This window comes from Colletotrichum gloeosporioides (assembly GCF_011800055.1).
Source record: "Colletotrichum gloeosporioides strain Lc1 chromosome Unknown consensus_56, whole genome shotgun sequence".
In the NCBI taxonomy this organism is placed as follows: Eukaryota; Fungi; Ascomycota; class Sordariomycetes; order Glomerellales; family Glomerellaceae; genus Colletotrichum; species Colletotrichum gloeosporioides.
The window spans coordinates 241,118-263,573 of NW_025544701.1; the positions used below are offsets into that span (position 1 = coordinate 241,118).

Consider the following 22,456-nt stretch of genomic DNA (forward strand, 5'->3'; position numbering starts at 1 on the left):
GAAAGTCTAGCTCCTTCTTTGCATCCGCGAACAAGCAAATCTTTGGACATTATGCAAAATACATGCCATGGCCGCCTGAGCTATCCTCAGTGCTTGAATGCAGTCTCAGCCAGAACCGCAGATCAGCCATTCCTCACTCGCAAGACGACAATCTGCAACAGGATGGGATTCACGGCCTCCCGCTCGCTTGGCCGCTGATGTAATGCGAATATGCCCCAAGTGGCCCGGCAGCCGAACCAAAGTCCCTTTTCCCCCCCTCACTCGCAAGGCAGCAGCATACGTGACGACCTCGGAGTGAGTGAGCTTTACGACTCCTTCGCCTTGGCTCGATGGCGGGCCGGTTCGACTCACCCCCCTCTCATAGGTCAATCGTTTTGATATCTGTGACCGGCAACTGAAGGAAGGGCGAAAGCAGAAAAGAAGAACAGAAATAAAAATGAGGCAAAGAGACCAGAGTTGACCTCTGCGCAGGGCTAGAATCATCGACGGGTTTCTTCAATTTCACTCGACGAACAATTCCAGCAGATGCTGCCGCCGTCATTGACCAAAGTGGTCTCGTCCCCGACTCATGTAGACAAGGCAGCTGCTGCCGACTTGAGCTGTAGGGACCAGGAACCTCGCCGACATACCAATAGATAGCTTCAGTCTAGGTTCGGTTTCGTGTTTCCATGACACGCAGTTCATCACGGCCGTGCCGGCCAGCCTCGTTGTGTTTGAGGATAACCTTGTGATAAGAGTCACGAGCAGGAAGGCTGTCATAAAACCTCGTCATCTTCGCCGCGGCATGATTCTCACGTTGGACCGCCCGACTGCGCTTGACGGTGACCTTGTTGTTTTTCTCCTGTTTTCTCATTTGAAGTATATCAGATTCGGCCATGTGATGCGTGCCTCAAACTCGCGAGCGCGCTGCTCTGGGTGTCCAAGGTGTGAAACGGCGTCGCGTCGTGTCAGCTCCCTGGACTAAATAGGTAAGATTATTCGAGGTTATGATCACCAGCGGTGAATGCTATCCACGCTGGCTCTGCGGTTCCCACTGCTCCGCCGTCGTGCCTGCATTCTCAAAATACTAAAGTTGTTACCGCTTCTGCCAAGAACCGGACAGGTCAGAGGGCGTTTTCGAGTAGAAGGAGGATGACTGAAAGACGCCTCCTCTTCATACAAGCCATGGTGCTGACCTTTCTCGCCGCAAGTCCCCGGTCCGACTTGAAAACGACGCATCATGAGAGCCAAGACGATGCCGATTGCAGTGAACGTCCAGCTCCTTCGTCACGGCCCGCTTGAGGTAGCCCGCTGTGTTGGCCTGGTGTACGCTTTCAATAGAAGCAACTATTCCTTCCGCCGGGATACCAGACGTGGGCCATCAGATCATCGGAGAATATTACTTCACCCCTCTCCTTGCCTCATCCTCCATCTGCTTCACCCAGGAGCCATGCCGGATGAGGCCTGCTGTGCGAAAGACGGACGAACGCCTTCGGGACCGAGAGACCGACAAGCCCCAGGTTGCTCCCAGTTGCCATTTGACGATTGTCTGCATGACTGCCTGTGTCTGTCCGCGGCAGGATCGTGAAGGAGGGGATTGTCAGTTTGTTGGCGTTGGCGGGGCCGCAACCGACGATGCCTTCCACCGCATTCTTAGCGGGTGAGAACGAAGGATCCTTCTCCGCACAGTAGTGTCGTAGTTGTACCTGGACTTGATGGATCATCTCCAACTCTAAAACCCCTGCCACCCTCCTTGTGAATGATGTGGCCGTTCCACCCCCTCTATTCCCAACGATCTCACGTCATACTCGGGACATTCCAGAGGATCCTACCCTCCACCGAGCTAGAACGGTCTTGGAAGCAAGGAAAATAAGGCCTTTGGTAGTTTGTCTCTGTTCTCGTGCCCTCGGGTTTTGAGTGTTCCAGGAGAGAGAATTGGTAGACGTAAGTCCTTTGGTGAACTCGGTATAGGAACCATAATCCTTTCCTTGCAAATTATGAATAGTCCACAGATGCCGTTACGATACCCGAGATCAATCGAGCCGCAGACATGCGGCTCTGTGTCTAGGGCATATCTCTGATCGTCTGCCGATGCGAACCCAAGATGCAGATGAGATGATGTCTCCGTCGTGGCTATAGAACGTATGGGGTCTCACGCCCAAAGACGTTGCCTGTCGTATTCGAACCTCAACCAAGTCAGCGGCTGCCGGAACACATCACGTTGACTGCGAATCAGTCGGTTGGTGGTTGCGTGTAGGATCTTGATCAGCAAGCCCGCTGCGGGTTGTCTGGAGAAAGAGCAAATGGGAGTGGCTGAACATGGACGAGGGAAAGGGTTAGTGGAACGAAAGGGGTGTGAGTGGACGGTCTTGTCGGTGTTGACGTGGTGCCCTTGTCGATTGATGGACGCGCTGGCGTCTGTCGTGCATGACAGCAGCCTTATTTGGTGAGATAAGGACAACGAGGGAACGAAGTGAGTGAGATCGTGAGAAGACTCAAGCTGCCAATGCCGCGCGCAGATGGATCCCCACGCGTGGGATGCGCCATGGTGGATGGATGGATACGTGACTGCACGCATGTCAGCTGCCTTGCTGCTTACACACCCCCTTCTTCTGAGAACTTCTTCTTACTGGTAATTCGCTCTCTCTTGCGAGCTGTTTGCGTGATGTTGTCCATGTCGCTGTGTGGGTCATGTCATGAGGATTCGGCGGTGAGTAGTAAGAATCTGACGAAGATACGACAAAGTCGTTGGTTTTTAATGAAATCAAGGTTGAGGGCAGACTCGTGGCAGCCATAGTTCGTTCCGCAGAGACATGGAGGACGGGAGGATCCAGAACCCTGGACAGAGCGACTTTCGAAGCCAGCCAGAGCCGCAGGATCCGTTGGGTAAATAGTTTTGTGGCAAGCTATTGGCTTGCTATACGATGATTAAAAAAAAAACAACGATTGATTGGACAGATGATATCCGTCAGAGCAGAGCTAGCGGCTGAGGTGATGGTTTGAGCTCAGGCTTCTCAGCCCTATGACACGGCCAAGCTGGGCTTGCGAAATCCTTCCGTAAAGTCTTGGCGGGAGGGGTTGATGTTGTCGTGAGACTTTGACGAGACGTCGCCATAATGCCGTGGAACATGGTTTGTTCAAGCATAAGCTCCACGCTCCTGAGAGGGACCCAGATCACCATTTCATGATCGATGAATCGGCCATAGCCAAAATCTAACAGGGGGGCAATCTAGAAGTCTTGCGTCACTGGGTGAGCGGTAAACGATCACCCCGAGCTACCAGCGATTTGCAGGGGCTTACATGCTCGCCGCATTGCTGGAGAATATGTAGAATTTTTCTGCATCGATAGTCAGCCTGAAGTGAATGAGAATATCTACCTTACCGCAGGCTGTTGCACTCAGCTTGCCGAGGGGACTTCGGTAAGCACTTCTGAGTCTGCCAAGTCCCACTGCTGACACTCGCATACGTATAAAGCCCGCCGACGACCCGAAGAGTTTATAACCTGCCCTTCTGCAGCTTTGATTCTGTGAGTCCCTGGGACAATCCTTCAAATGACATTTGCGTCCGTTGTTTGACCGTCATGTTGTATGCCATTTCTGGGCAGGTACTAGGCTCGACAACTTCGCTTGTCGCAAGTCTGCTGAATGACCTTGCTTCAAAGTCGCCGAGTAGAGTCACACCGATGGGCAGTTCGGCGATGACTTCCTGCTGACGGTCCAGAGCAAGGACGTGTTCAAGTTTGGCGAACGAACGGACGCTTCGCGATCCCGCAAGGCCTCGGCTCGATCATCTAACAACGAGACCGTCAAATCTGGCGACATCAGCAGATGGCCGGATGTGTGAAGGTCTGAGAGCAGCGAAGAAAATGCCAACTCGCGGTCGAAACCAGTATGTCATGTTCTGAGTTCGAAGAGTTAATCGCTCATAACCAAGAGAACCTTAAAGCAATACTTGAGACGCTTGTCCCAACTTCGAAAGGTGGAAGGCAGCGATGCACATCAACTCCGCGTGCGGCAAGTTGGCTTTTAATTATTTCCGAGGACGACGTAAAGGACAGGCTGATACGAGAATACTGCAGCTTGTAGCCCCGAAGAATCCCATTATTCAGCGAGGAAGTCGGAATATGTCTCGCGATGTGCCCAGATAGGTGATGGAATGAGACCCGGTGCCAGTAATTTGTCGACGCCAACATGTTGCTAATAAGTCACGGATCATCCATTTCAGTCATAACATGTCATTCAGACGTGCCGAGGCTTGTTCATCTACCAGCGGGCTTCAAAGCCAGCGATGATGAAGGCCACGACGAATGTTGAGAGACGATGCGCTTTGCTGCAACTCTTGGCCACCGTCGCGCCTGGCGATCACTGGATCCAGCCAGGTTATGCTTGATCGTGCTTGGCTTTTCGGCAGCAGCCATGGGAAACACCTCGGCTTGGCGAATCAGGAAGCACTTCTGACGATCTGTGTAGTCTTGGCCAGGATCTGCCAAAGACACCTGTCCTAGATGGGTGCGAAGAAGCTGGTTTGCAGAGATAGTCCGCTATTCAGAATGGTGCTGACTGGACTGTCTAGCGCAAGTCAGTGTTGACGTCCAGGGCGCTAGCGGCTAAGTCTCCAGACAGCTGGGCCGGGCGATCGAATGGCGAATGCAGCAGACCTTATCATTTCAGTGGTTGGAGCCACGTAGGCGATCTTCATGTTTCCCGTGAAGCACGAATCTGCGGGAGAGGTCGCGTTGTGGCGGTAGATTAAGCGCTCACAGAGAGGCTTGCAGCATGCAGAGTTCCCAGGTTGGAGTTGGCCGAGGTCCTGTGGCCCAGCGGTTTAGATCCCAGTCCATCTCTCCAAAATCTTCCCCGCAAGTGTGGGCGTTACCCTGCAAAGGCCGTTTCACGAGGGGATTCCTTGCAGTTCGCAAGCCGATCGACATGGGGCCAATAGGGCCACGGCCATCACTGAAAAAAGCAAGTGAGTGAAAGACGCTGAATGATGGTGCATCGAGCGACATATGGATTGGATGCGTGGCTGCGAACGGGAACGGGAGGGGACGGTTTGTGCTAGCCGGCATGCCAATCATACTGGCTGGGCGGAGATTTGGCACGCAACACAGAAGTATGGCGGTGCGTAAAGGAAAAACTTGTGCGAGTGTGGTTACGCGCAAGACAGCTCCGAGCCTCCGGGGGCCCGAAGGATGAGACGAGCGAGGAAGACGAAAATGAGAATGGAAGGGATCGCTTGTCTCCACCAGTCGCGTTGTCGAATGCATTTGGCGGCGTGGGCGGCCAACAAAGCCCAATAGTCTGATGGCCATAACCGTCAGGTCCAAAGGTCCTACCAAAAATTCCTCTTTTTGCCGCAAAATCGGGGCGGCCGGCGCGTCGACCTGCTGTCAACAACGTGGAAGAGAATTGCGAATTAAATGAGGGTTTAGGATTGACTGGCTGTGGCGGCTTTCGACTCGCGCGGGAGTAGCCACAAATTCTTTGTGTGTGCAATTTGAGTCTGGCAAGACGCGTCTGCGGCGTCGCGAGGCCCGTATTCCTCCAAGTTAATTAAACTAGAGGCGCGACGGAGGGGCTATAGCCGCGAGTGCTAAGTTGGCGGCCGTCGTGCCGCTTTCGACTTGGGCTTCGGGCTGAACGATGCTGCCGACCCCCATGGGCAACTTGGCTTGCTTTTTTGATCTGCAGCGCGGCGGACCATCCCCGTTGGTTCTTCTCACCACGTCTCCCTTGAAGAAGGCCACCTGCCAGTGTCGGATTGTGAGGCGCTGGCATAACGAAAAGCCAGACGAACAGAGTGGGAGAATCTGAACTTTGATGTCGAGCAGTTGGGACGAAAATGCCCTCACAGCAGGCTCTCCCTCGGGACCTTCCTCGCTGACAATCACAGCCTCCCAGTGGATGCACCCCGTCGAGCCCCATTGGCAATGTCACCCCGTGTTACTCTTCAGGAGGTTTGATGCCCACATCCTGGCGGGCGCACAGAGCCGATAACGCCGTTGGAATCTTAGGACTTGGAAGGTCTCTCTTGCAGATTTGTCTCAGGTTCTTTGCCCCTTGCCGCCAACCTTGCAAGGCGTGGCTTCCCCTGGCACGCATTGCCAAAAGCAGTCAGGGCACGAGAGGCGGTGCGAGAGAAAGTCTCCGTAGAAGATCCTGGGGGTGCCGGGGACGCAGCTTTGTATCCATCCAGTTCCTGGGCCATGTGTCCATCGCTCCGTCTCTTTGTCCGCCGTCGAAGGCTTGGTCCGGGCGGGACGCGGCCATTGAGTGCTCAAACCGGCCTTCAAGGCTCACTCGGTGCGCAAACCTGTTCCGCATTGAGTGATTGATTAGGTCGCACACCATCCTCTGGGAGCTGGACTGGGAGCGATGCACGCATGTCAGGGACACATCATCCTGAGAAGATCGTCAGTTTGACTGAGGCCTCTGGACGCCGAAGCTTCCCATGCTGTTTGAACCGACGACAAGTCGACGTATGAAATGACGAGTGCAGGTGGGAAGTGGGAGAGACTTGTGTCACCAGAAGCTGCTAGTGGCGACAGCTATTCTGAGCGGCGGGGGGTAGCGTGATGAACAGGAACCTCGGCAAGTGGAGGATTGGCAGTTTGCAGAGAGGCAGGGCTGATGGAAGACAAGTACCACGCTATCAGTCGAAGTGAAACAAGCCCTCTAAAGCTTCTAGATGGGAAACAGGTTAGCATTGTGCAAGTTAGGGAGATGCTGGGAGCCATGCGCGAAAACAGCTGATGTCGCTTGCCCCAAATATCCTCATCCGCGACTTTATGCCGCCTCGTTTTACGGAAACGAGGGGGACGGCTTGGCCGGGGGACGGGTGCGAGGAAACAGAGGGAAAGGTGTGCTAAAGTAGGGCATGGCGGTGGAGGGCAAGAAATGGCGAGCAGCAGGAGGACATATTGCATTGTATTGCCCTTCTGTGAAGAAATGATGAACCACCGTTGAGTCGGGAAGCCTTGGCAGTTGGAAAGCGGCATGCGTGGAAAGTATCGTGTGTGTATCGTGCGGGAGAACCCCTGGAGGAGGCCAAAGCCCTCGAGCGAAGTCAAAGCTTTGCCATGGAGATGGAGGTGCCGACGCCGCGTTGTCGGTGCCATGCCCGTCGCTCGCTTGCTGAAGTGACCTGTCGTCCAGAGTGCGGCGATGCGCCCTCTCTGCCGATGTTGGTCGGCTCCATGCGCTCGTCTGGAATCGTCTTGGGGCATCAATTGTTCTCCAAGCCGCGTGCCCCAGTGGACAGGACCACGCAAGCCATGGCCAGCCACATGCTTGGTGATAGCTCATGTTCGGCTATGCTCACCAGGAAATGGCCGTGAGATATCATGACAACTTCGCATTTCCCATGCCGGGGCGGAGGGCGTGAGCGGGAGGAGATAGCGTGCAGACCCCGATCGGGAGTCGCTGCCGCAGCCGTTGACCATGGCTCACATCATCGGCAGCCCCTCTGGACCCCAGATTTCGGTTCTATTGCAGTGGAAAAAGGGAGGCCTTGGCAGCGTTTGACTGAACGGTGATACTGTTCCTGATTGATGAGCTGGGCTACCTCCTGACGGAATGTAGCCGCAAGCATGGCGAGTACCGCCGTAGCAGTACTGCGTAGTGTAGGTAGCTAGTACGTGGTGGCTGTTGAGCGTGCTGCGTGGAAGAGGACGAACGTCAGGAAGGGGCCGATGGGGCTCTTCCCGCGGCTGTCCGTGGTTGCAAGTCGCATCTGCAGTTGCAAAGTCAGACATGATTGGTGGTTCAAGAGGTGGATTCCGTGTGGGCACGCTCCGTGTTGATCAACACTACCAGAAATAGAAAAAAGGGTTTGGGTAGGTATGGCCGATGGACGGGTGGTGGGTGTCGTAGGTAGGCGACGTGCTGGAACCTTAGGTGAGGGCGTTATGCTACGGCGAAGGTGTGCCGTGTGGTCGGTATCGTAAAGATGGCCAGAAGCAGTAATGGAAGCATGTTCGATGTATCTGTGAAGTCAAAGCGAGAACGAAAGTCTGGCAGCAAGGTGCGGCCGACAGAAACTTGTGCAATGTACCCCATGGTACACAGGGTGCTGTAGGTAGTTGGCAAGCGGTGGGAGCCCAGCGATCTGGGTTCTGGCGAGAGTTTGGCCCCTGGAAACGGCCATACATGATGTACTTCAGGCCAAAGTATGTGGTAAAGTGACGGCGTAAGGACAGCCGTATGAGCAGTGTGTCTGTCTCTGTAACTGGCGAAGGTAGGGACAGTCAGTCGGTCGTCTTGCAAGTGCGGTGGAAAGTGTCACGATGAGACCGTGGTTGGGGGCGCAGGGGTTGATGCTTGCTCGTGCTCCACGACAAGGAGTCATTCGGTCGGTCGATGGATGCAGGCCCGGTGGCAGGGCAGGAGAGAGGACACTGGGCTCTGGAGTTTGGGGTCTGCTGGAGTCCTGTCATGGCTTGACGTCTGGGTCTCCGTCTCCGAGACTCGCAAAGCGGGCAGTGGGCGAAGCTCATTGAGGTGGATGGAATTCTGTCGGAACCCCTCGTTTGTTCGCCAGATTCCCATTGAGTTGGGACGGAATGCAAAGGCGGTTTGTGTGTCTTGCCTTGGAGACGGTGGGTGTTGGGACTTGGACGTATCCGAGATAGTGCTGAAGTCTGAGTGCCGGGGAGCCCAGGGCCGTGGAGGAGAGGAATGTGGAAGTGAGGTTGAAAGTGGTGTGAGGCGAAACCAGATGCAGGAGCAGTGCGCCAGCACAGCCAGTGCAGTAACGCAACAGCAGGAGCTGGAGCAGGAGCTGGAGTAGGAGCTGGAGACTGGAGTAGATTCGCGCTTGCCATCCGCCCGTCACCTGCACGCGACCTGCGCGGACTGCATGGGAAGGCGCTGCGCACTTCAGGAGATGGGCAAGAGGCACCAACAGGTGAAGGAGGGGCACACGAAGGGGCGCTACAGGCGATGCGAATACATGCGATCGTGTGGGAGATACATTGGCTGCGAGCCTGAGAATTTGCCTTCCTGTCGAGTCACGTCTTCCAGACCCGAGGAGACCGCGCGGTGATTGGCCGATGAAGCTTCTCGCAATCACACTGACTAACTGTATTTAGCAGCAGTGTGAGTGCATCTTCGAGCACAGAGTACTACCATAGTAAACTGGGACGCAGACACGCAGACAGTACCGTCTCGTGCGTCTGTACCTGATTGCAAGTGAGGAGAAGCAGAGAGAGAGAGAGTCATCCCTGGTCATACCTCGCGCTGGATCGCAATCTATGATTGGTTTTCTCGACCACAGATGTCTCCTGTGACTGTGAATGACTGTCAGTCGAGGTTTGCATTCTCTCTAGGCTCCTGAGTGCTTCCTGTTTGGTGCAGCCAGAGACGCCAGGCATGGCTCAAAAGACGCGAGGTGCCTTGGGTTCGGATAGGTACCAGGATACATCTGACGGCGGCCAAGTGGGGCCAGCCGGTGGACCCCTGTCTGCCACCTCTCTTTTTTCTCTCCTGGCGCTCCTATTGGCCGAGTTTGTCGCCGCTGGCTCAACCGTCACCAATGACTGGTCAGGCTCGCTTCGGGTTGGCACCCAAGGAAGGGAACCCGTTGTGGTGCATGCACCTGCCTAGCAGGACCTGGGCCCTGTCAGGCCCTGGCCCCTCTCCTCCTCTGGCCAGTCCGATCTCCACTCCTTTTTGCGCTCCCCTGAGTGTGGATGATGGGTGGATGGTGGATGGTGCCTGCCCGCTTTCTCCTGGTCCTGGCACATCCCCGTCACGCCCGTCCGCCCTCCTGCCCTGTCCAGTCCTGTCTTTCCTGGGTGGGTGCTGGTCCGTTCGTTCTTTCCTTCCAGGCTTCCTGCTGCTCCTACTCCAGCTGCTGCCACCTTCCCGCTGCTGCTGCTGGCTGCCACCTGCCCTGTCCTGTCCTCCTGTCCCGGCGTGTCCTGTCCTGTCCTGCAACTGCACTCACTGAGGTACAGAGCAGGTACCTTACCTGACTGGCTCTGGGCTGCTCCTGCCTGTCCCATTCATACTCACTACTGCACTCCATCTCCATATCTGTCGTCCACTCCGCTGCTTGCCCCCTTCTGCTTCTTCTTTTGCTCTTTCCTCTCTTTAGCACACACACCGCCCTTCCTTTTTTTCTCCCTCCTTCAACCCTTTCTCTCCCCCCCTCCTCTTTCCCCCTCCGCCGCTCTGGTCTGCGAATTTGTTCGTCATCGTCGTCTTTTTAGAAGGGATTTTTCCAGGAAAAGAAAAAGAAAAAAAGCAAAAAAGATCACAACTCTCGCATTCTCTTGAGATCCGTCTCGCATCGTTTTTTCAACCAAATCCAGCAAAAATTCTTCACGGGTTCTGGAAGGCTTCGCTCACCAACCACAAATCGACCGCACAGCACATTCGCAACACCAAACCGACAAAAATCAATCCCGCCACAAGCTCAACATCCAAACGCCCAAAAGGCCTCTGGACCAACACACTCACACACGTCGCAACTTGCATCTGCATCATCGTCACAACAAATCCATCCAAGAAACACTTTTTAATCGACTGTACTCTACTTCGTCTTCGTCCGACCTTTTTTCATCGTCAGATACTGCAGAAAAAAACTCCACCGTAATCTTCACACCAGCGCTTCTTCGGAACAATAGGAAACAGCCAGCTCGCTGCTGCCAACGCGTTCTTTTTCGACAAATCACTCCTCACGCAGCTGCCCCAGCCCGCGCCAACCCGACGACGGCCCTCGCTCTCGCCTGCTCCTCGTCACCTGACTGATCTGTCGATCTCGACCAAGTCCTACGCCCTTTCGTCTTGGACCCAACAACAAAGAAGGCTCCTCTTTGTGGTCCTTCCTCTCCTCGACCACAACCGCTTCCGTTGCCAAGTCTTTTCCACCCGACATCTCCAGCGCCGTTTACTCTTTCCCATCGACAGCAGATTGTCGCCCACTCCTTGACCACTACGATCATTCTTTTTTCCTGCCCTCGACGCTCGATACGCGACCATCTAATTCCCCAACAACGCATCGCACATCACCTTCAATCATCCAAAATACCGCCGATTTTTGGATTTTGAACTTTTTGGCACCCTCCTCCCTTCACCTTGACACCGACTCCGATACCCACGTGCAGCCTCTTTCCTGGACCAGCTCCGGAAACCGCTTTGGATCGGTCTGATACACCACTGTCATCCGCAACACCCGAGTACCATAATATATCTCGACGCCCAGCGCTGCGCACCTCAACAAACTATCCTTCTTGTAATTCGACCCGGTCGCCCCAGCCGTTTGCAAGGCCGCCATACATTCTTTGACACTTTTCGAGTTTGACAACTCGTTCACCGGCACTCCCGCCAGCTCACTTCCTCGCTCTCCATTGATACCCCATCTGAGCAATGGACGCAGGCGGTCTCGCTCAAATGAACTCCAACAACTTTTCATCGGCCAACGGCCTGGCCATGCCCGGTGGAGGCCTTGCCTCTCGCCGCGGCGGGCCTGTTAAGCCACTCTCCCTCTCCAATGCCACCCCGGCCAGCAATGCCGACAACGGTGCTCCCACTCCTCGCACCAGCAGATCTCATCTCCTCGCGGGTCTTAGAACCGCCCCCAAGTCTTCGACTGCTACCAACTTCCCTGCCGGTGTCAACAACAACGCGCCTTCGCCTACTACTCAGTCGTTTGCTAGAAATGCAACCGCCAACAGCATGCAGGCCCAGGCTCAGAACTCCTACAATGGCCCGAAGACCGCTCTCCCCCGCTACGGTCAGCACCAGCAGCAAGCCCAGCAACAGGCTCAGCAGCAGGCTCAGCAATTGCAGGCTCAGCAGTTCTTGCAGCAGCAACAGCAACAACAACAGCAGCAGCAGCAGCAGCAGCAGCAGCAGCAGCAGCAGCAGCAGCAGCAGCAGCAGCAGCAGCAGCAGCAGCAGCAGCAGCAGGCCTACGCGACCCAGCAGCAGTACACCACTGAGCAGGTTCTCGCACCTCCCGAGATTGTTATCGATGACCAGGAACAGATGGATCCCAGTCTGTACGCTCAACTTGTCGCCACCAACATGTACCTTGCTCAGCAACAGCAGCGCCTGCAGCAGCAGCTCCTGAGCGTCCAGGCAGCTGCCCAGCAGTTCCAGGGCCTGAACCTGCAGGGTGCTCAGCAGCAGATTCAGCAGCAGCAGCTCGCTATGTACCAACAACAGCAACAGCTCCAGAGCCTTCAGCAGTCCATGCTCAGTGGCATGGCTGCCCAGCAGCAGCCTCAGGTCTACACGTACTACGACCCTGTCACCCGCCAGCAGGGCTACTACGTCGATCAAGGCCAGAATGACCAGCAGGCTCAGTTGGCGCAGGTTTACGCTGCCCTGCAGCAGCAGCAGCAGCTTCAAATCCAGCAACTGCAGCAGCAGCAGCAGGCCCCCCGTGTTCAGGTTTCGCCTCCTCCTGAGAACCACGCCACCCCGTTCCGCACCGCTACTCCCCCTAAGCGCTACGAGTCTCCCTCCGAGGTCACCCCTCTGCCTCCTCCGTCAGCCAATGCTTTCCGCCGTGGCCATAAGAAGGTCATGTCTTTGGCACTCAACGGTAACAACCAGGCTGCCCTTTCGCCTTCCCAGGAGCCCCCAAAGTCCGCCGGTCCCAAGACCGCCTCTTTCCCTCTTACTCCCTTGTCTGGGGGCTATGGACCCGGCCAGGGACGTGCCGGCGAGCACCCTGTCCGTCAGCCCCGCGGACCTCCCTCCATTGAGGAGCTGAAGGCTAAGCCCACCGCCAAGCACGAGGGAAGCAAGAACTTTGCCACCCGCACGCGTCGCTCGGCTGTCCACAACTTGGTCCGCGCGGGACGTGAGCGCAGAAAGGGAACCGGCAGCTCCAGCGGTAGCATGAGCCCCGTCTCCGAGAGCGCCGAGGAAGAGTCCGGCACCCCCATCACCGATAACGAATCTGACTCCGGCCACAGTGGATCTGGCAGCTTGGCTGGCGACGTCGATTGCTCTCTTCCCAGCTCAAGGACGTCCACCAACGGCAGCTGGGGCGCCATCGGCTCTGACCGCCCAAGCTCTCGTCAGAGGGCTCGCAAGAGCGTTGACAGCGTCAGCAGTGCTGAGAGCGGTGAGAACAGCTTCGCCAGTGTTTTCAAGAACTCGGCTCAGCGCGCCGGTATTGAAGTGACGGACGGACAGCGCAAGGCCCCAATGCTGGTCTTGACCAGCGCCGAGAAGAGAAAGAGCGGCATCTTGGCGTAGACTTGTTGGTTTCTGGACGTTACGACGACTATGCGCCCCAGTGTCTTTCCTTTTCACGACCTGCACAAGGGGCGGGTTGATCCTCAACCCCTTGGATGGCAGGATTAGATGATGGGTTGGACGGTCAGGCGCGCTCTTCTCACGAATCATATGTTGTTCTATTCCTATTCACGGGGGGTTCCGGCGGCTCTTTTATTCCAGCATTCGAGGCTTGGTTGACTACAAATTCACATTTTCACTTCTTTTACATTCTTAGCCAAGTCATCGAGGTATCGAGTGTCTGTCATTCATCTTCCTCGCTTGGCTTCGGACGAGCAACACCTTAGAGGCTCCGTGCAGTCTTGGTTTCTACGGTCCGAGAAAGATATACCATAGGGAAAGGGGAGTATGGAAAGAGTCGGCCAGGCTTGGTTTTGTTACTTTCTCCGCTGGACATGAAGCTTCGATTTCTGCGCGACGGGAATACGCCGAATTCCTGAGATGGAAGGCGTGAGGCCCGGATGACGAGAGACACTTGCTTTTCGTTTTCTCTTACAGCCTTCGTGCAAGTCCTTACAAGATCGAAAAAAAATCACAAGCACCACAACGCAGCCGTTTCATCATTCCAGGCCGGAAAGCCTGGGCGATGGGGGCTGCTGACAGGACCAGGGAGTGTAGTTAGCATAGGCATTTGGCCCAATACAGATTGAATGCCACTTTTGTCGTCCCAATTTGCTTCAGTGACATGCCCTCGATGACTGTGGCTCAAATCTTCGATCCACTCCTGAACATCTCTGCCATCTTGTCAAACATTTTCTTCCTATCCGTCTCAACATGCGCAAAGTTTTTAGCCGGCCCGACGATGATCTCGTCCTCCTTGCCCTCCTCCAACGCCGTCCACGTCTCCTCCGTAAACTCCTCCAACGGCATGCCAAAGTTGGCCTGCCCCGCGGCAACCAGGTCCGGCTGGACGGAGTGCAGCTCGGTCTGCACGGCGGGGGGGACGACCTCGATGACGCGGACGTGGGACGAGGCGTCGTGCGCGGCGAGCTGGGTGCGGAGGGTCCAGGCGAGAGAGTGCAGGGCGGATTTCGTGGCGCAGTAGTTTGGGCAGCGGGGGATGGGGACGAGGGCGAGGCCGGAGGAGACGAGGACGACGTGGGCTTGGGTCGGCTTGAGGGACTGGAGATGGGGGAGGAAGTGGGTGATGAGGTGGAGGGGGGCGAGGTAGTTTGTCATCAGCTCCGAGGAGACGGCGGGCAGGGAGATGGAGGAGGGGGAGGTGAAGTCGATTGAGCGCTGGATGCCTGCATTCAGGATCATGGTGTCTAGGGCCGGGTAGGTTGTTGTTATTCTTGGGATGGCTTTGTTAGTTTGGAGTGGGCTTTTGGATGTGATAGGATCGTGATGGTTTGGCCGCGTGTTATTCGGGTATACGGCGCCGGGTGCGCGGGGGGCACGCGGGACGGGATGGAAAGGGGGGAAGGGGGACGGGACGGGGACTCAACTTGTTGACCCACTCGGGCATTCCTTCTAGGTTCGTTATGTCATAGGACTCCGCGGCGACCTTGTCCGGGCCGTGGGCGTCGAGGAGGGTCTGCAGCCGGTCCTTGCGGCGAGCGACTGCTATCACGAAGGTGCCGTTGGCGATGAGGCGGGCTGTGAGGGCGGCGCCTATGCCGGAGGAGGCGCCTGTGACGAGCGCTACTTTTGAGGGGAAAGGCATCTTTGGTTTTGGTGGGTTGGTTCTTCTACGGTACGAGAAGCCTTGATATTCTGATATCTTGAGGAAGATTGTGGATGAGGTAGCGGGTGGTGCGTTTCATATAGGTATAGGCATGGGATGAAGATCATGTGTGGTTGAGGCCTTTTTTTTGGTAGCTTTGAACCTCTGGAAGTGTGAGGGTCATTGTGACGTTTTGGGACTGGATTGGCCCTTGTTTGGAAGGGGGAAGGGGAGGGGCTCTTCGGGTAGTTCGGCGGGGGCGGGCGGACGAGGTGATCGGATGGGACGATGTCACGTCGGGCGGGACTCGGAGGGCGTGTGGGGCCTGTGAGAAGGGTTCCGGGGCCGGGGAGTGAGACGTTGAGATCTGATCGTCTGAAGTTTCTGGGGATGTGGGTGCGGGCCGTGTGGTGGTGATGTGAATGAATGTATTATGGGAAATGGTGTATTGTAGAGGGATATATGGGAGATGGTTATCATTAACTTGAATGTAAACGTGAATGAGTTAATAGGTATTAATTACATCGTGATAGTTTACGGGTTCTTCGTCTGTGGTATGTTAAAACTTCGAGTTAAAAGACCGTTGTTGAGTACTCTCTTTCAAGCCAAGAGGATGGGTAGTTGACATGACAGAAACGAGGACCACGCACGTATACGACATACTAACGGCGAAATAATCAGCGAGGCTTAGCTCCCCGTTTGCTATGCTTCACGAAGAGGCACTTCATGACGTAAACAGAAGCCGATACAGACAACTAGACAACCAAAGAAATGCATGTGGCTGGATAATATTCGTCTCCGAAGTTAAATTTTCTATGGTTCTGGGGTATCTTGCGCAAACAAAATAGACATTCTCATGGACTTGGTCCCCATCATTGCGGATATTCATATATCCCATGTCCCAACCTCTTCTCCAGATCTTCCTTTTGCATCCTCTCAATTGTTCGAATGAAGCCTCGAGCTAACCCGTGCACGAGCTTCATACTACGAGCCCGTTCTAAATACGCCTCACTGAACTCCTCCCACAACTCTTCCTCTTCTTCATTTTCCGTGTAGGGCCGCGGGTAATACGGGTCGTTCTCGAAGAAGGTCCGGACGAGCTGCTCGACTAGCTCGCGCGGAAACCTGCACATGCGTTCGCGATCCCACGTACTACAGAGATCGAAGTCGAGAACCCACAGCTGTGCCAGGTTCGCGTCGTACGCCGGCTGTGTTTGTTGCGGCGCGCTGTCAGTGTCTTTGGATGCGGCTGCTTTCTTCCCAGCGGTGGCAGAGGACGCCATTTTCGGAGGTTTTGGTTGCCCTCCGAGAACGAATTTGATGCCGTAGCCGTCTACCCAGGCGTTCCAGTGCATGACGCACAGCGCATCGCCCATTTGGCGCGCGTAATCCGCCACAGGCGCGTTGAGCTGGAGCAGTTGGTCCAGCGTGAGGTTGTAGTTCCTCAGGGAGAAGTTGGGCGGGAGCGGCGCCCCCGGCACACGGCGGCGTCCGAGGTAGACCCTCGCCAGCGCGGTCTCATTCTTAGAATCCGCTGCTGCGTCCCGTCGCTTGTGCGCGGGACAGAAGGTGTCGATGAGGATGTCCCGGTGGCACTTTGGCAAGGGGGGAATGCGCTGGGACAGGAGGGCCCATGGGGTTTTCTGGGAGATGTCGTACGGGGCTTCGAGGAGGATAGAGCTGTGTCTCTTCCACCAGCGAGACGTCGGAGGGGAGAGGCGGATCGGTTCGGGGACGTTGACGGGGGGGTTGTGGGTGTCGAATGCGGCGTGGACTTTGAGATGAGCTGTGTGGTCGGTCTGGAGGGCGTTTTGGTAACCTTGCCGGGCGAGTTTGACGACGTGGTTCCTGCCTCTGCGGTGGTATACCCAGCCGCACTGGCCGAAGCCGATTAATTCGTAGGGCTCGGTGTTCTTGTCCCGTCGGTTGTTCACAACGCGCCCCAAGTTGGGTGTGTTGTCGTTCATGTCGGTGACGGTATCGACACTGGAGTTAGAGGTTTGGGTATCCATGGCTTAGTGTGTATGAAGATATGAAGCAGAGGATGATGAAGGAGCGGGAACAGATTGATGGGGAATGTGGTGCGTCTCTTGAGTATTAAAAGAAATCTCTGAACATCTCCGTTAGTTTTCTGAAGCCTTCAAGGTGCTGGCATGTATGGATGTAGCCAGGGGCACAGGGAACTTTCTTTCCGGGTATGCACCCAAGGTTCCTGCTAGATATAGACTCAATACCTTGATCATAAAGATTGGAGTTTGTGTGATAACAATGGTTAGACGTGGTAGTAGTGGAAGCATGGCCACATGTCTTGACCTTGATGTTGAGCAGCAATATTACCTCTTTTCCATCATAGAGTCCAACAGGGTCGGGCCTTTATTACAAGTCAGGGCAAATCTCCAAACCTTCTAACTCGATAGCTAAATCGACGTTCAAAAGCTTTCGATCATCATCTTGCGTTAATTATAATAGTAGCCTTCGTCATTGCACAACTCTCCTCAGCTCTTTTGAGTGCCTGCCTTTGAGGAATAGACTCACACAGTCGTTCAAATAAACATAGACGCGCGAATCATTCACTGTAAGAAATCGGTGCAGATAAGAATTTAAAGCCCAAGTTTGACGCAGTCCCAGGGCTTGCAACCATCGTTGCGCATTGGTACCGCCATAATACTCAGTGGGATGTTGAAGCTGTATTCGGTCCTCCCAGTTCCAAGCCTGCAAAAACATATTAAAATTCTCGTTCGATTAACGTCGGAACATTCTTCACAAGTTGGTCATCTCTTTGTCTTTACAGGCTGCCTGCCCGTTTCTGATGGCATCCGCAGAGCGTCATGCCAAAGGACGTCAGAAGTAATACATCACACATGATTTCATCTCGCATGTGGCCTCTCAAACAGTCCAATCAGCCCTTGAGACTTCTTCAACATTTCCCAAAAGAGGAAGTTACATCGATTTCGGATGGAGAAGTCGGCAGTGGAGCGGGAGAATCCGCACGTGCCTACCGGTGCGGGTGTGGTTGCGAGTGGACATGCCCAACTGCCCCGGGTCAAGCGCGATAGGTGTGTAATTTCTCGATTCTCTCCTGGGAATCTACCCTCAGACTTGTCGGAAACATCTAATTTCCTCCGCTTCCCAGCGGCGCCACGCGTTTCCTTCACCGATCTCCGTTTCTCGCCGAGTGTCGCCAAGAAGCCGGGCATAATCGACTGGCGGCAATGCAGTTCTGCAGTGTTTGAAAATAGCAATACCTGAGGGCCGTCGAAAGCATGGAGCCGACTCAAGACGTGAAGTACACTTCACTGACGCCGGTGCCAAGAGGCGGATTGTGGCTGACTTCGTCTGCAGGCCATCCTGAGATGACGGGGTGGGCGATGCAGCAAAGACGGGCATTCCAATCCGATGATCTTCCACGCGGGACTCGAGAGGCTTGACTATCGCTGCGTCGGCAGCCGCATTTCCATGGCAATCACGGGTCTGCATCAACGAGACATAACCTCCCCGAGTGGTAACCAAAGAAGCTGAGGGCAATCGCGGATGAAGAAACGACCCTGCAGCAAGTCTGGCGTGACGTGGCTCTTAGCGTGGCTGCGTGGCGGCGTTTCTTTGCAGCCTGGCGGCTGGCAGGAATGTCAAAGCCGGTCATCCCTCTGACGGCATCTTGCGCACAGTTTCTCAGACAGCAATGATCATGGGGTACCAGTACCGGCCTTTGCAGGATGCCAGTCGGGATATTCGGCTTCTCGAAATTAATCATGGCGATGGAAGTCAGGGTCACATCAGCTGTTCCATTGTCCATAACAGGTTGGACGACGATCCCGACTTCACGGCCCTCTCGTACGTCTGGGGTGACGCTGCCCAACGTCGCTCAATTATCCTTGAAGGTCAGAACGTCGACGTCACGCAAAATTTATACTGTGCTCTCGAGCGGCTCGCCAAATTCAGCAAGCCACAGGTCACCAAAATCTGGATCGATGCATTGTGTATCAATCAAGCAAATGACGAGGAGAAGGCACGCCAGGTGCAGTTGATGGGCAGGATCTACAGCAGCGCGCGCCAAGTCCTCATCTGGCTGGGGCCTGAAGACGATGCCAGCGTCAGCGCTCTCCACCAACTCAGTCTCTTAGGCAGCACACTTGAGGACCTCAAAGCCCGTCCTGACTACGGGCCTTCCATCTGCCAAGCCTTCGTCAAGACTATTCTCGAGTGTTCGGGAACCAACTTCAATTTTGCTCACATATGGACTCTGTTCCAACGTCCATGGTGGACACGGGTTTGGGTGATCCAGGAAGCACTCCTAGCCAAAGAGGCCTATGTCGTCATTGGCGATCATGCAAAGGACTGGAAAGAAGTCCGCAGTGCATGGAGTGCTTTCGAGTGGATGATACTATACGTCGATACTGATCCCAAGTATCAGCCCATCTACGACGCGCTAAGGGATGTCTACTTCAAGGTTGCTCATTTCAGCCACATGAATAACATCCAGGATGGCTCGAGACAGGAGACATCGCTCTTCAATGCCGTCTTCTTCTCCGCTACCGGTGGCGCCATTCAATCAACGGACGCTCGGGATCGAATATACGGATTACTCGGCCTGCTGACTGAAAGGGATAGGAGGAGGATACCTGTCGACTATTCAAAAGCCATGACTCTGGAGAAGTTGCTATTCTTCACTACCAAGGCATTAGTCGAAGATCATGGGCCAGATGTGTTATCCTACCGTCGCCCGACATCCCTCTCACCCGGCCTCCCCAGTTGGGCTGTCGACTGGACTGTCAAGATGATTGCAACCATTGGAGGCTTCGGTACTGGATCGATGATGTACGATGCATCCAAAGGGACAACGTGGTCTTCGACAATATTTGACGCAACTTTTGAGAGCCCTAGCATCAGCCTCATGGGTGTTGTCGTTGGCCGCGTTAAGGATACTGGGACTGTGTTGAAGTCCCTTGCTAACTCACCTTCGTATATCAAGGATTGCAAGGAATGGCTCTTGGAGCTCGAAGATCTCGTCTGCCGCAATCTTGACGATGGTCCAAGACGAAAGGTTGTCTTGCAGAATCTATGGAGAATACCGATCACAGATATGGGTCTTGTGGGCCGCGCAAAGCCGGAAGACGGTTATCCAGAGGCTTACGAAGTTCTGACCGGCATCGCGAGGCCCCCCTCCGGCGATGCGCAGGACGACTGGGTCGCATCGGCTTCTTGGCCATATCGTCGGTTTTGGAGAGTGTTGGGGCATCGCCCATTCATCCTCAAGGACGAAGATGGAACACCCGGCCTCGGGCCAAGAGATGTTTGTCCCGAGGATCTGGTTGTCATATTTTCCGGCAGCCACGTTCCTTTCGTTATCCGCGAATCCTCACATGGATACAGCCTCATCGGCCCCGCGTATGCATACGGTTACATGGACGGCGAAGAGTTCACAGGCATCGTTGCTGGTCATGGCCTGCAGGAATTTCAGCTTCGCTAGATCCTCTGTGCCGCACCAAAGCCCGCGCGGGCTTATACTCTAACGCCCTAACCGGCGAGGGGTCGAATTTTGTCGGTGCGCTTCATCTTGGCAGCAACCAGCCTCTGTCTTTTCTGCTGCAACTTTCGGTGGTCTTTCGGGCGGATGATCATGGCATAGGCCGCTTTCCCCTTCAATTTCTTGATTGCAAATCTTGGAGTATTGTGGAATCGGAGCATCAAGGTGTTTATGACTCACTTAACTTGCTTGTTGACAGCATGAGAGTTGGTGTTGAAGGGCACCGTGAGGCTTGCCGCTCACATCGTTGATATCGCCACAGCGATAAGCCAGAAGGCTTAGAGAGGATCATGAGCTTGAAGCCCAAAAGTATCATTAACTCAATGCACGATAGAAGCAGTTCGTCCCCCACATTCAGATCGTGCTCGCTGCCTCCTAACGGTTCCCTCCGTGCGCACGGCCACCAGGCGGGAGTCAACGCCACTCCAGCCCGCCCTTTTCAAATAGATCTAGGCCAGGAACACGGAGCTTCGTCCGGAGAGATAGCATCGTGACCGCGTTCGGGCTCTCTGTCCAAAAGGACGACATTGTCCTGGAGCTCGAGGCAAACGTCAGCTGCCAAGTCTGACTGCTCGTGGTCGTCGAGGCACGTTTTGCGCGCCACATCCCGCGATTCTGTGCAAATCTGTGTTGACATGATGGCGTGTAGCTGATGACCAAGCGGGCAGCTTTTTTTCTTGGCATATTCTTGTGCTGTCTGTCGAGGGCCATTGTTCAGCTGGAGCGCCCCGAGTATCGACGACGGTCTGGTCCCGCCCAGCCTTCGGATCAGGGCCATCTCACTGAGGGCTGTCTTGGTCCGAAGCTGAGTGGCATATTCGGACAAACCATCAGAGGTCATCGCGAAAGCCCAAACTGATTCAGGCGAGGGCGATTCTTGTACGCCTTCATGCAACAGTGCTTGCTCTGGGACTCCTTGGCAGCCACATGAGCGCAGAATCGGCCGTAAGAGAGTGTCATTGAAAGCCTTCGACCATTTTAGGACCTGTGAATCGAACATAATTAGGTTGCCAGGCAGCTACATGAGGAGTTTGCTGTGAAAAGAGACGCCTCGTGAATGTCAAACATTGACAGTATCTCGAACGCATTGCTTCTCATTTGAACGCGTCATCTCAAGACAACGAGAAACAGATGGCGGCAAATCAATCGGACGGGCCCTGAGTATGTGGAAGTACCATGCTGGCGGTGCAACCAAGACCATGTGCTTCGCCGAGCGCGATGCGTTCGATATGGGACTTCGTCCAGAGTCTAGATGTAGTACGTAAGGTCGACCGCATCATGTACGGTACGTAGATGGGAGCACAGCATTTTCCTTCAGGTATTGGATGGAAAGCGCACTGCAAATGCAGCTGCGCGGCACGAAGTGCTCATTAAAGGCCCGGGCACGTGGCAACGCGTTCTTCTTGGTTGATGTACCTGGCCCCGACTCCCGGCAGACTGGAGACTCAACGGATGTTTCCCATCTATGGAAACATCAGGCCATACGGAAGCCTCACACAAACATACCGGAAACTTTGTGGCAATTAGGGCGCTTGCAGTTAAGACCAGCCGATTGTCTTGATGGTGCTTTTTGGTGGCACAAAGCCAAGCTCGTCTACGAGCGCGCTGCTCAATCGCCACTCGTATGCTATCAACGGCTTCCTTTTCTGGTCAAACTGCCTAGAATCTGGGCCACACAAGCCTCAGACCTGTTTTACGGTGAACAGTCGGCGAGTCATCTGCGTGGCTGCGGATGGCTCCTTGACGGCTCCTAGCCGACGCGCGCCACCGAGTAAGAGAGGTAGGTTTGGCAGCAGAGATTGAGCATCGTGCGCGCCTGGGGAAGACATCAATCGAAGCATCTTCAGTGCTGCCGGGCTTGACATTTGTCGACACAAATAGAGAACGCGGAACACCGGTGCAGGTTATGCAGAGGGCATGGACGTTGAAAAGGGCTGGCTCGAGGTTCAGGAGGAGCGTTATGGTGTGGCGCTTGAACTTCTCGGCATGAACTATTTTGATGGGCGCGAAGGCGCAAAAGAATGCTGCGGATTC

The 22,456-nt window shown here is 54.9% G+C and overlaps 4 protein-coding genes across 4 annotated transcripts; 2 read left to right on the top strand and 2 right to left on the bottom strand.

Moving 5' to 3' along the window:
• Nucleotides 1-11,348: 11,348 nt before the first annotated feature.
• Nucleotides 11,349-13,193, top strand: GCG54_00011811 (uncharacterized protein; the record flags this gene model as incomplete). Its single annotated transcript, XM_045411703.1, has 1 exon — nt 11,349-13,193. One exon carries the CDS (start codon nt 11,349-11,351, stop codon nt 13,191-13,193), a length of 1,845 nt encoding a protein of 614 aa, XP_045262301.1.
• Nucleotides 13,194-13,937: 744 nt separating this feature from the next.
• GCG54_00011812 (Farnesol dehydrogenase) lies at nt 13,938-14,898 on the bottom strand (the record flags this gene model as incomplete). The annotated part of the gene is made up of 2 exons (XM_045411704.1): nt 13,938-14,526; nt 14,693-14,898. 2 exons carry the CDS (start codon nt 14,896-14,898, stop codon nt 13,938-13,940), a joined length of 795 nt encoding a protein of 264 aa, XP_045262302.1.
• Nucleotides 14,899-15,770: 872 nt separating this feature from the next.
• Nucleotides 15,771-16,910, bottom strand: GCG54_00011813 (uncharacterized protein; the record flags this gene model as incomplete). The annotated part of the gene is made up of 1 exon (XM_045411705.1): nt 15,771-16,910. One exon carries the CDS (start codon nt 16,908-16,910, stop codon nt 15,771-15,773), a length of 1,140 nt encoding a protein of 379 aa, XP_045262303.1.
• Nucleotides 16,911-18,577: 1,667 nt separating this feature from the next.
• On the top strand, nt 18,578-20,365 carry GCG54_00011814 (Heterokaryon incompatibility protein 6; the record flags this gene model as incomplete). The annotated part of the gene is made up of 1 exon (XM_045411706.1): nt 18,578-20,365. One exon carries the CDS (start codon nt 18,578-18,580, stop codon nt 20,363-20,365), a length of 1,788 nt encoding a protein of 595 aa, XP_045262304.1.
• Nucleotides 20,366-22,456: the final 2,091 nt, after the last annotated feature.